This window comes from Trachurus trachurus (assembly GCF_905171665.1).
Source record: "Trachurus trachurus genome assembly, chromosome: 12".
NCBI lineage: Eukaryota > Metazoa > Chordata > Actinopteri > Carangiformes > Carangidae > Trachurus > Trachurus trachurus.
The window spans coordinates 15,796,699-15,810,132 of record NC_139908.1 but is presented as its reverse complement, the minus strand read 5'-3'; the positions used below and the strand labels follow the sequence as shown (position 1 = coordinate 15,810,132).

Below are 13,434 nucleotides of genomic sequence, written 5' to 3'. Positions count from 1 at the left end.
CAGAGTTAAAATAGCCGTGTAACTTTCTAACCTTTTACACCTTCACACCTTTACATGTGGTTGCGCAATCAATTCATGTTGAGCACTTTCTAATTTTCTCCTTTTATCCACCACTGACCCGTTTAATGGTTTGAAAGCTCCTTTTTGGGTTAATGTCTTTTACCAGCAATAATGAACAAACAAAGTTGAAAGACTTTTGATTATTACACAGAGAGATTTAATGTTCTAGCTGTTGTTTTTTCCCCCATTGCTGCTCTTGCAGGTTTTAGGTGATGAATTTATGTGCGCGAACCGAGAGTTCTCAATATTTTAATCAAAGTCTTGTGAGGCCGTTTGCTTGTGTTGCCATGAACATTATCAGTCAGCCATACCCACACAGTCCTGCTGAAACAGATAATTGAAGGTTAGTCATAAATAGCAACTTATGATGTTCTTTTCCCTCAAACTTTAAAGGTGCTCCATGGAGTTTTATTACAGTCTGTTTTTGTTGTGTGCGTAACAAATGTTATAACAATAGACAAACTAGTCTTTTGAAACTGGTTTTAACTTTTTTATACATCATTGTTCGCAGACTTGACATTTTATATCCTTCATTGTAATGCTGCATCCGTAATGTGAAACCAATGGCAGCATTACATGCTCAGACTACTTATTATTAGTTGTAAAAACCTCCAAAGAGCACATTTGATCTAGAATTAGACATATTTTGTTCTGAACATTTAATGTTTAAGACAAATATTACATATGAAACTATTGTAGGAGCTTTAAAACATAGTGTGATGGCTCTTTGTGAATGAAAATAACGTGAAAAACCCATTCTGCCTGAACAGTAATTGAAAAAGACAAACATAAAAAATACTAAAAATACTTTATTATCTGAGAATGGGTCCAGTTTAATAGTAAGAGTGAACTGAATAAATTGTGCTGCGAATTAAAGTCAATCTAGTTGAATTGTTCTTGGATAACGGAGGGCACACATCACCTCACAGTCACGTGAGCTTACATTTCAGCTTGTGTAAGCTGCGGGGGCAGGTCAGCGCCAAGTGGCGTTACATGAGCTCCTGAAAATGTGTTCAAACTGCGGATTTATTGAAGTTGGACAAGACCCACAGATAGGTCTCTCATTAATAAAGATGAACTACAAGTCCCTACACGGGAAGCCGATAACCACGTAAACAGTTTCTGAGTGTTAGAAAATGAAAAGAACTTCTGAGTTTTTGACTTATACAAGATTTTTTCCAAACTGAATCAGAGGATTGGATGTGACTGCTCCTTTGTAAAAGGTTTCCTGTTTTGTCCTCAGAGATGCCCTCTAGCAGTGTTTTCTTTCAACTATGTTTCCAGTACGAAACAGCCATGGATGCACTTTTTCCTTGGCCAATGTGTGATAGTGTGTTTTCACTGGAACGATGACTAATGTACATTTCTGTGATTCTGCATACCAACAGTTCCTCCCGAGAGTGAAAACGATGTGCATGTGTTTCTGGGTTGCCTTCGTCTTTATTCCCTGGAACACCAGACAGACACTCAGAACCAGCTGTACTCGGTCACCAGTGTTTTTCGCTCATAACTCGTTGAACTCTCTCTACGTGCAGAGCCCTTTTTCTCTCCAGCGAGGGCAGCACAGTGTTCCCCTCACACAGCTCCGAGACACATCTGCAAGGAATTAGCCGAGTTCTTTTGTCCACGTTGCTGGAATTCGCCCTCGTTCCTGATTTTTGGGCACTCGAATGAGCTGAAAGAATTTGAAATAAATCCACGTCTGAGTTGTAGAATAAGTAGGGAAAGTAGTGACTAGGTCTCCTGCATAAGACACGTCATTGTGTGAAAGGGGGGGAAAAAATAGATCTCGGTCCTTTCATGATGCTAAATTTACCATAAAACCAACACCAATTTTTCTGTGCCATCACTGAGTCAACATCTGGCAGACACTTGTCATTTTGCCTGAGACGTGAAGCCTGTATTTAAGCAGGCAATGTCTGGATTAAAGACAAATATAGATATTTAATTAAATACTTCACACACATAAAAGCATCATTTTATTATGTAAAATCCACTTTTCTGCAACTGTGTTCGCTCCATATCCTTAAAAACCTTTTCACAAATCCATCTTCAGTGGTATCTGGTTGAAAATAAGTATCATTTTCACCAGTTATGATCTTTGTACCCATTTGCATTTAATTATTCATTTTCATGTCATCATTATGAGCTCAGCACAGAAGAAGATGAAGGACCACACACATCTCCAGGCATCCTCTCTCTGATCCACTCCCAGTGCTCTTATATCACATCACATCCCTCTACTTAAACCCCACTTCTATCCCATAACATCTCTCCTTCTGTTTATCTCTTCAGCATTTTACACTCTTAGATTTACACTCTTACATTTCCTGGTGGTTGTAATTTCTCGCCCCACATTGCTGCAAAGCTCAGGCTGCTCTCAGAGGCTGAAGTTCAGCTCGGCTCAACTCAACGACAGAAACAGACAATTCAAATATTTTCTCCTCTTTCATAAATACTGGGTTTCCATTACTCTTGGAGCACCAAGTCGGGGCTTGCACCACACACACACACACACACGCGCACACACACACACACACACTTTCACTCATGACACAAACATACACACACACACACAGTCTGGTGGACTACGTGGCACTCTGCACATGCACTGTAGCCTCTGCAACCAGGAGGAGGAGGAGCGCTTTATCTAGACACAACCCAGAAAACTTTACGTTGCGTGATGACTCATGCAGATGTACTTTCTCTTTTTCACTCTCAGTATCTCTTGACATGTGGGAGACGCCAGTAAATCCACCGATTAAGAGATTTATTTGTTCCTCTGTTTGATTTATGTTGTGCATTGTGCAGTGGTGATTTATTCCTTAGAACACAATAAAATGTGGTGGTGGCCGAAGACGTAAATCAGACCACCTGTCAGTTCTGTTTGGCGAAATAATGTTATAATCTTATGACCTGAGCTTTGATGTCAAGACTGGACTGAAAAAGACGGAAAAATGTAGTTTTGTCCAAAATGTGATTTTAAAAAAATAGTTTTTTTGTCTTTTTGTCACGTTCAAACCTGCAATAATGTTTTGGGCCACTAGAGAGCAGTGGACACAAGCCGTAAAACTGTTGTAACACGTCCAGTAGTAACTGAGCTACATCATCATTCACTTGGTGTTGTTTTTCTAGCCACCTGACAAACGTTTGTCCCATATTCACTTTGTTTTTAGCTCTGGTTTTGGTCTCTACCAGCGCGTGAGGAAAACTCTCTGTCTTGTTAGCTGCTTCATGCTCCACTATGTTCACTCACCAGCTGCAGTGCCCACTGTGTGTCTGTGGTTTGTGTACAGTGGGCTTTTGACTAAACACAGCTGCTCCTTACAAGTGATAACAACATAATAACAACAACAGTGAGAGTGAAACAACTGAGAGTTAGAAAACCTCAGCTGCTTCCGAAAGGCTGTAAAGCTTTGTAGAGGCGAGGGAAACATCTCTCTGCGGCTTCATCATTATCAGCAGCACCTTTCATACACCTGTAGCCAGTGTTGTGTGTGTGTGTGTGTGTGTGTGGCAGGGCTACAAGAGCTAAGTTCACTGAACATGTTTTTGGTGAATGGTGAACTTAGCGTGTCTCTTTGTGATTAAAGTGAAAGCTGGCGTAATGCAACTTTACAAGAACTGTTGATTTATGCGACCCAGCAGGTGAACTGACACTGAAGCACATCTTTTAGTCGCTGTAGTGCAGCTTGTATCAGCCAGTTTTTTGAACTGCTGAATAATTTGATTTATGCAGGCTAAATACAATTTCCATTGCAGTGTATTCCTTGTTACTTCATAATAGAAATATATACAGAGCTGGATTACATTTGTAAACTGATCTGTTAAACTTTTTAGTTTCCTGCTTTATGGCACAATGGTAAAGTAGTAAAACACATTGGTTTTTCTTGGACTTCAAAGGTAGCCTGAGTTTGCAAAGTGGCAATGCCTAGAGGGCTGGGGAGGGAGTCATATTGAAAAATAATCTTTCTGACCAGCTCATTAAAAACTAAAATAAATTAATATGTATGTAAGTTAATTTTTTTTGGACTGTGAACTTGTCAAAGTGAACTAATTTGTTTTAATGTGGGCGATGAACTTGGAGGGAACTCTTGTGAAGCGTGAACTTGCAAAGCATTGACAATAGACGCTTTAAGTTTACATTCAGCCGACCAGATGTACATCTGTGTCCCATAACACCTCATACTGTTTTTATGGTCAACGTCCTTGAATGTAGCTTCGAGTCTGGAGTACGAACTCTGAACTAAAAACATGAAAGTAAAAAAGATCAGATAAATAAAAAACCTTACACTTTTCAAATCTTCACAAAATGTACGTCACTTGTACTTTAAGTGGTTGACACGTTCACCTCTGCAGCAAAAAAAACTCAATTTGAATCTCAGCCTCTTTCTTGTACATAGTTTTCACGTTTCTCCTGGACTGCAGACATTTTCCTCCTGCATTGCAAACACATGTGGCCCAGGTGGGCTGGAGAGGAGACAAGCCAAACACAGGTGTAAGTGTCAGTGTGTCTGAACTTCCCACCCACATCCAGTTCATGGTGGGTCACTGCCAACCTCCTGGTAACTGTAACACAACGACACTGATGAAGACAATGAGAACAAGAGATGAGGCAATGAATTGTTTTCTAGTGAGGACATTTTTCAGATGCACTTTAGATGTTCTGTTTTTTAAAATGAACCAGTTCTGTCACTTCATCTGTCATATATTATTTTCTTTCAGAAAGAACAGTGGCTCCATCTACAGGAGACACACAGTAGTACAGTATAGTGACTGTTAAAGATGGTTAAACTTTGATCTTTATGGCCCCAAAAACATTTTTAAACATTTCTTTTTTCTAAAATGCAAGTGAAGCTTTGGTCGTAATGCTCTCTACATTAGTCCTGTACTTTCATACAGAGACATTCAGATACCAGCAGTAAGTTTTGCTTATGAAACACTTCTCCATGTCTTGTAAATTAAAACACTTGAGCACAATATTTGCTTCATCTCAGCATCTTTTGTTTTTATTGAATGCAAAATACAACAGTTAAGAAAGTGACAGTAAAACGTGCAAGGCAATTAAAGCAAAACATTCTCAAGGCACACTTACATTTCCTCAGTGCATATGTTCATAGTAATAATACTGGTAAATACCACACTCAAAAATTGGCTGCTGATCATTTTGTTTTTGTCAAATAGGCAATAGATATTTTGCTGCTGTAACAGTATTTGACATATTTGGTGAAATCACATTTCAAGGTTTCTAAGCTACTTACTAAAACTATCAAATGCTTGTTCGCTTTTCAGTACAATGTTAAACATGTAAAGTTGCAGGGCGTGTCGTAGTCTGACCCACTGACAAAGAGGAAAAATAAAACAGTAAAAGTATTAATAATAGGCAAAGCAGTGTGACCTGATTAAATTGGAAAAGAACTGAAAACAGATCCCAAAGTAGACGGACTAGTGGTGTCTAAACTGGCAGAATCTCAGTCGGGAGAAGATGTGGTTGTGTCGCTAAGTGTAGAGCAGGTGTCCTGAGAAGAAGCTCTTTGTGCTCAGGCCGCTGGTCCGTTGGTTTACTTGCAAATACACCGTGTCTCCTTCCTTCAGCCGGAGCACCGTGTCCCCTGAGGATGTTCTGCGATTATCTTCATACACCTTGACACTGCTCAGCGCCAGCTTGTTGTTAACCCACAGATCCACAGTCCCTTTACCATTGAAGGTCGTGCAGACGAAGTGGAACTCATAGACACCGGGGATGACGCATGTGAACTTGCCCGTTGACGTGTTGTAGTGGTTCTGTTTGTTGGAGATGACCTGATGGAAACGAATGATTTTCCCTGAAGATAAACTGTATTTTCCCAGGATGACGGAGAAGGCAGACTGTGTGGTATTGATGTGAACACCTCGTGTTCCGGGAGGGCCTGGGGGGCCTTGGGGCCCCGGGGGTCCTCGGGGGCCTGGAGGTCCTATCGGATCTGCAGACATACGAAATAATAAATTATTCAATATTCTGTCAAACTGTACAGAAGATCATGGATATGTAACTGTCCACATTTTCAGCCGAGTCGACACAGGAAAACAGTTCTGTGATCTGCTGTTAATTTGTCAGGGACTAGTTTGCTTGGTGTCCTCAGGGTGAAACGTAGGACTTGTGTTCTTAAATTATTTTATTCTTACTTACTCACTTATTACTTTTAAGTCCCATTTAAGTTTCTCACCAAGCACAATTGTCAACCCTTCAGAGTTGTTGACATTCCTGTAAAATATGATAATAATAATATAGCTGTCTGTCTCAGCTTCTACCATTCTGAGATTAATTATGCAATCATTATACGCATGCGCTAAGAGCATGCCGCCATACACACTATAGATATTAGATTACCTCGTTGTCCATCAGCTCCTCCTGGTCCTCCTGGTCCTCCTCCAACATCGCATCCTGTATATCAAGAAGTAGACGTCAATATTGAGCCTGAAAACTTCAGCATTTTTTTTTTTTTTCAAAATGTGTGTGTATCAGTAAAACTATAGTGTTTCCTTTGTAGTCAGGAACACCTTCACCAAGATGCCCAAATGTTAAGAAGTGTCACATCATATGAATGTACACATTTTAATCCTCCATCTTTAACTCTTGTGCATCCTTAAAGACATTTTTTTTCTGACTTTTTAACCTTTATAGCGTCTACTTGTGTGATTATATGACAGTCTATGTGATGGCATGTCCATATAAGACGATGCAGTTATTGCAGAAACTGTGATGGGGATGAAGCTTAACTTTAAAGGAGATAGATATATATTTATGGCAGTTTCTATAATGTTGACATGACAGTGTTATTTTTTTTTTCAAGAAATGCACAAGGGTTAAAATGTTAGTGCTTAACACCGACCTCTCTTCCACTGACAACTTCAACACAGCCCGGGCCTGCAACATCAAACACCACATATATAAAGAACGATTCCACACAAGAGATTAGAGAAGAAATAAATACACCAGGTTCACCTCAGAATGAAAAACACAGTGAGCACCAAATGATTGTTAATTTGGTGATGAGAGTCTTTCCCGCTCTAAGAAAGTTGGATCCAGTGTTTCACCTGAGTTCGCGGTGCAGGGTCTCTCCCTCCAGGGGTTCAGGTCCAAGCTGCGGAGGTTGTTGCAGCGGACCAGACGGTTCCTGTTTGAGATGACTCTGAAGGCGTCGGTGGGAACAGACGTGACGCCGCTGTTGTCACAGACAACTTTGGACAGCCTGGCGTTCGACAGGGCAGCTCTCTGTCTTGGGGTGAAGACGCCCGGGTTCTCGTACCACAGCCTGAGAATTTCAAAAGGAGATGAGAAAAGAGCAGGTTAGTGTCAACGCAGCGTGACTTTGAAATATACATTGTTTTGTAACAAGACTAACTGGAAAACTATTACTGGAAAACACTTTCAGATGTCCAACATACAGCACAGCATGCATCTTTTTCTTCACACATACTGACCTGTCACCCTGACGGATCCTCTGGAACTGGCTTGCAATGAGGCAGGCGAACAGAGGCCCCACACGGCCGCCGGCGACAAACGGTTCGGCCACACCTCCCATCCAAACGTCGATGTTTTCTGCGGAACCGTAGAGCCTCAGCAGCTTTCGGGCCAGATCGTTGTTGTTCAGCACCCGGCCGAGCTCTGCTGCGTTCCTGGGTTGAGACAGGCCGCAGAATTTGCGCCAGGCGTTGTAGCCTAGAGGATTAAACAGCGAAGAAAAGAAAGAGTGCAATTTAAGAAAAAAACAGATAAAACATTAGAGAGGGGGATTGTAAAAGGATGAAACATTAGGAGGAGCTGTGTACCAGGCAAGCCATGGTCACGTCCCCTCTCCATGTTGAGAGAGCCGAGGTCCAAAGCCAGATGCATCACAAACTGGAACAGCCTCTCCCTCAGAGCGTCCACCATCATGTGATCCTGAGTGTTCAGTTTGGCGGGACGACCCACCAGACCACGCAGCAGGGGGTCGATACCACCTGAAGAGATGGATTGAAAAATCAGGCTGATGTTTCTTAATCTGCTAACAGAATGATAAAAGACTTGCCACAGTTTCCGTCCGAGCGGCTCACCCTCAAAGACGATTCTCCAGGGGGTGAAGAAGGCCTTGAACAAGGGCACGCTGGGGAACTGACGATTCTCCCTGAAGTTTGCGTCCAGGCGGGACAGGAATGGCTGGATGGCCAAGTGGGCGAAGCGGTAAGCTGCTGTGGCGAAGACGTTGGAGACGCTGGGGTCAATGTTGGGATTGTAGCCGGGGTAACGGCCCAGTTGTTTGCGCATGGCGTCGTTACCCACAATGTGTGGCAGGTAGTCCCTGAACACAAACACCTGAGAGAGAGACGGACAGACAGAGAGGTTTGCCTACAGTAGAGGGAACAACAGAAGCTTTGGAGATGGGGAATCTATAAACGTGAGCGCTGCTGACCTGTGTGTAAGCGCCCATGATCTTGCGGGTCTCCTGGTAGAGCGTCTCACCGCCCCAGTGTGGGTTCAGTCGTTTCAGCTGGCGAGCCAGGCGGTTGTGCTCACGTACAAACATCGTGTGGAGGGATGTCAGAGCGATGTTCTCGTCCACACGGACATCACCTTCGAGACAGACAATGCAGATAGAAAAGGTTTGGTTTCGTCTTCAGATTCTTGTTTGGTTCTGCTTTCTATTAGGAGTTCACCAGATATTAACGCGGGCTGTAGAAGTATAACTTCCCTCTAGCAGTAAAGCAGGAAGTTACACCACACCTACAATGGGGGTTGATGGCAAATTAATCAATTATCGCTTAAAAATGTACATGGTGGTTGATTATAAACCATGCATGAAGTGCTTGTGTTTTTTCTATGAATGAAGGTTTCTACAGCCTGGCAACTGAAAACCACTAATTCCTCCTCCCATGAGTTGTCACTGATAAACTGGTGGATGAACCATTAATTAAATATCTATTCATTAACTCAATAGTTTTTGAGACATGACTGACCTGCAATGAAACAGGGAACCTCCTTGGCGTTGGTGTCGTTGGTGACTCTTCTGCGGGTGGCGCACATCTCCACCTGCATTGGATGGAAAGGCAGCAGCTCCCGTCCGTTGTCTCTGAACTCTGTGTTCACTCGCATCAGGCCGTTGTCGTTGGTGAGGTCGCGGAGGTCGCGAGCGAGGGCGTCTTCTGAGCCGTACACCTGGCTGAGGTCCAGGAAGGCGGTCAGAGCGTTGATCTGCTCCCTCTTGTTGGGCTCTCCGCCGAAGTTGTAGGCCGAGAATCCGGTTCCGCAGGTGGGAGCGGATCTGAAGGCGGGGATGCAGCTGTCCGGGCCGGTGGGCAGGCGAGGGTCACCTGGAGGGATCTGTTGGCAGGTGAGAGAGAGAGAGAGACAGAGAGGCGAAAGGTTATGATAAGAACCTTTTCAGAGGAAAACTGGCGTGTCTTTGTTTGAGTTTGTGCTTTGGCACCAACCGGGATGGGGATGCACGGCTCGGTCCTCTCGCAGCTCTCGTCACAGTTCACCCCGTTGCTGAAGGAGCGGATGCTGGGCGAGAAGGGGGTGAAGGTGAGGTCGTGGTCGTTCCACTGGCCGAACAGGGTCACCATGTGCGTGAACTCCCTGTCGTCGACCACGCCCGCATCTGTTGTGCTGAGGATGTTGTTGGACACCTGTCGCACCTGCGTGGTGAAAGGGAGTCGTGGTAAGAAATTATTCTGTTCACTGTGCACGGATCACAGAGCGAGTGCGTGTGTGTGGGATTTCAGGGCCGCACCAGTGGGAGCAAGAAGTTGTTGAATGTCTGGTTGGCTGCTCCTTTAGGCTGGGAGATGCCGTCGTCGTATTCGGCAGCCAGCCAGCGGGCGAAGGGGGTGTTGGAGGCTCCCAGGCGAGGGTTTTTTCTAATGACGAAAAACACCAAATGTGTAAGTTTAGACACACTGCTTGAGAAATCCCACAGAGGTGAACACATCTCCTGTGGTGTATGGCCTAAGATGTGTAGGTGCATTTCACAAAACATGTCATGTGAATGGAGGCACAGCTCAGTTGTATAACCAGCTATGAATTATTCTGTGCCTAGATCCACATGGTGAAAAATTGTGTTTACAAGTGTGTTTCTGCTTCACAAGGTGGTGTTACAAATGCGTTGCCGTCGGCTGCAGGGGACTCACAGGTTGTTGCACACGCTGGTGATTGTGCGATACTTGTTGATGTTTGGTGTGGTGTTGCATTGTGGATTCCTGATTCGAGCTGAACATCCGGTTATACGGGCAAGGTCCTTCAGATCTTCTGCACTGAGCAAATCTGAAAAATAAAAGATGTGTTGTTGTGAGATTGTGTCTACCTTATACCTCTGGTCTTTAATTGCAGCTTTGAAGTGTGACAGTAAATCTCAGACTCAGACTAAACCAAAACCAGCAAAACCTGTCACAAAGACGGTGAGCACTGTGAGTGTGTGTGTGTGTGTGTGTGGCTTGCTGCCTGTCTGACCTGTTGCGTTAAGTGAGCGCTTGTGCACACGATGAACCCTGTCGTGCAGCAGACGAAGAGTTTGAGCCATGTAGTCGGCAGATCTCACGGCGTTGCGGGTGTCACCACGAGGCTGCTTCAGGAGGCGGAGGGCATCATGGGGCTTCACCACCTCCCTGCGGACTCGCCTCAGGCTCCTGGAGGAGAAACAGTCGCCCATTGGAACAACAATCTGCAAACTGCGGTTTCTGTTTGGCAACTTTTTTCCTCACAACAACTTGCACGCCAGAGAATCAGCTCTTCAGAATACATCTATGCTGTGTCCTTTAAGAGGAAAATGAAGTATTTCATGAAAGAAGACGAAAAAGAAGGTGAACTCACTCGTCTCTGGAATACTTGTAGGCGTCATCCACAATTTTCTTTGCCTCCTCGAAACATTTCTGAAGGAAAGGACTGCCAAGACGTTCTTCTGCAGAGAAGAAAAATCTTATTATTCAAAGGATTTGAAATCATACTCAGTATTTTACAACATTTACTACAGTGTGAACAACCCTTTGTTATTTATCTGTATTACTGCTTGTAATTGTAATTTTGCTGCCTCTTGGCCAGGTCGCTTTTGAAAAAGAGATTCTACATCTCAATAAGCTTTACCTGGTTTAATAAAAAAAGAAAACCTACCTGTTGTTTCAGAGTGAGCTGCAGGCACCAGGCAGATGCCCAGCACAAAAAGGACAGAGAGAAGCATCTCTGAAACAAATAATCAAAGCAGAGTCAGAATGAGAATAAAATAATTTCAAATGTCAAGATGCAGAAAATTTTATCATTCAGCATCAGAAAATAATATAATAACGTTATAATATCTAAGTCTTGTTACCTGTGTCCTGTGTGAAGAGACTGGAGAAGATTTCAGGTGCTCTCTGTGATCTGGAGCTGTGAGTGGACTGATGTTGTGTCGAGCTCCGTCTCCTGCTTATATACAGTGAGGCCTCGCCCCTGGGTTGTCCAGGTGAAGCTACTGTCAGGAAAGACCAGTTCCTTCTTCCTCCTCTCGCCACTGAAAGAACCTTTTTATTCTTATCATTTACTATTTTATGGTCAACTGATAAAAACCATGATCTTTTTTAACAATCTAGAACAAGCAGCACAACAAGTAATACTAGCATCACTGATTACAATCACCATGATAACGGTGAGAGTCATGTTGAAGTTGACAGTCTATATTATATAAGTATATTACGTTTTATATATAGGTTTATAGGTCATATTGTTATTCTAGTGTTTTAGCAGCATTTCAGACACATTTTAGAAATTATTTTCATGATATGAATGGATATAGTCTATGGTTTTCTCCTGGCTCCATGACTGTGATTCAACTGTAAAAGGGTGAAAGAAAAAAGATGGGGGAGAAGTTGGGGGATAACCTGCAATATGCAGATAGAAATGGAGATATAGTCATCGAGGGAAGTCATTTTTTGAGTGGATTTTTGCAGTTTTCTGGTGCTTTTCTGTATTTTATACTAGTTTCCTGGTGTTGCCATGCAGTGTGACAACACATACACTTGAGAAAATCTTACAAAAGAGGAAGCAATCACAATTCAGTTTTGTCATAAACAAGTCAGGAGTTTAATCATCTTTAACCTTCAAATAAACCAGGAATCAGTAATCATGTGTTTTTGTTTTAATTTTGTCTTTTGGCAGATTGAGATTAGGAGATCAAATCTTGGCCACTCGAATACAGTAAATGAGAGGTTGTATGTGTACGTGGCCGTGCAATGAGGGAAAGAAAAGCATTGACACATATACAGTCAAATATAAGTTTGCTTTTGTTTAGGGTTGTGCGTGTTTGGGTGTGGAGCCATGTGGCTGTTGTATACACAAAGAAACTCCTCTTGGCTGTCAACACGCTATTGTTAATGATAAAAAGACAAGGAAAAGAGATTCAGGGAAACTCCACTGCGCTGTGAAATACCAGAGCTACAATAATTAACCAATCGGAACTGATAAAAGTCTAAGAGCATAATGTCACCTATATTAATTCCAAATCTCAATGGTAATCCTTGAATTGATCCTTGAATTAAAACTGAAAGTGTGTCAGGAAACCGACGTCACACATTTGAGGGCAGATAACAGCTACTGACAGACACAGTGGCTGCAAATTAAGCCATGACCTCCGCTGATAAAAATTACTTGACCATTATTTCATCCACGTGAGGTGTGAAAATTTAACTCAAGAAAAATGAAAGTGGTTCAGTTGTTACACCCCATAGAGTCAATGTCACTTTGTAGTGTGAAGAAAACCTCTTCTTTTTATTTGTATATTATTTCTGTCCTGCACCTCTCCCTATCTTGGGTTAGATAGACACACATAATGCACTACCTGTTTCTGCTCTAACATGATTACGTTGATAAGAGCTTCATAAAAATTACAGTTTATGGAACATATTATATAGATATCAATATTATTCTCATGTTTAAACTATAATAAATCAATGACAAGCTCTTCCAGAGGATTTAGTTTTATTGTGGAACCGAAACCAGTTTAACTTTAAAATTGATCATTTCAGGCATGAGATGTGACTATTTTTAATTTATTGTCACTTTGAATGAGTGTTGAGTTGGTCGGCTCATTGTCAAAGTAAAATGTCACTTTTCTGTCAGCATCTCATTGTGTTTGCAACATCCACAGGAGAGTTGCACTATTCCTGTCCAGTTCCTTCTTTGAAAAAAGTTGTTAGTCAACCTCAGGGTTTAGCAACAAGTCACATTTCACCAGGGCGCTGGTCAGAGAGCTGATCTTTTGTGTATGTGCATTGAGTGAACGCGGGCTGTTGGGAAATTCTGCTTTTTCAATTAAGTAACAATTAAGTAGGAACTTATTTATCATTTAAAAATAGATCAAAACTGAAAAACTTAAAGTTAAAACAGGA

At 42.5% G+C, this 13,434-nt stretch overlaps 1 protein-coding gene across 1 annotated transcript; it reads right to left on the bottom strand.

Annotated features, from left to right (window-relative positions):
* Positions 1-5,774: 5,774 nt before the first annotated feature.
* mpx (myeloid-specific peroxidase) lies at positions 5,775-11,447 on the bottom strand. Its single transcript, XM_083982852.1, has 16 exons — positions 11,382-11,447; positions 11,186-11,254; positions 10,889-10,976; positions 10,529-10,704; positions 10,210-10,342; positions 9,813-9,939; positions 9,511-9,717; positions 9,037-9,400; positions 8,493-8,653; positions 8,137-8,395; positions 7,873-8,043; positions 7,525-7,762; positions 7,138-7,355; positions 6,933-6,967; positions 6,431-6,484; positions 5,775-6,023 (listed from the first exon to the last, which is right to left on the bottom strand). Exons 2-16 carry the CDS (start codon positions 11,250-11,252, stop codon positions 6,015-6,017), a joined length of 2,307 nt encoding a protein of 768 aa, XP_083838978.1. The 5' UTR covers positions 11,253-11,254; positions 11,382-11,447; the 3' UTR covers positions 5,775-6,014.
* Between the last annotated feature and the right edge of the window lie 1,987 nt (positions 11,448-13,434).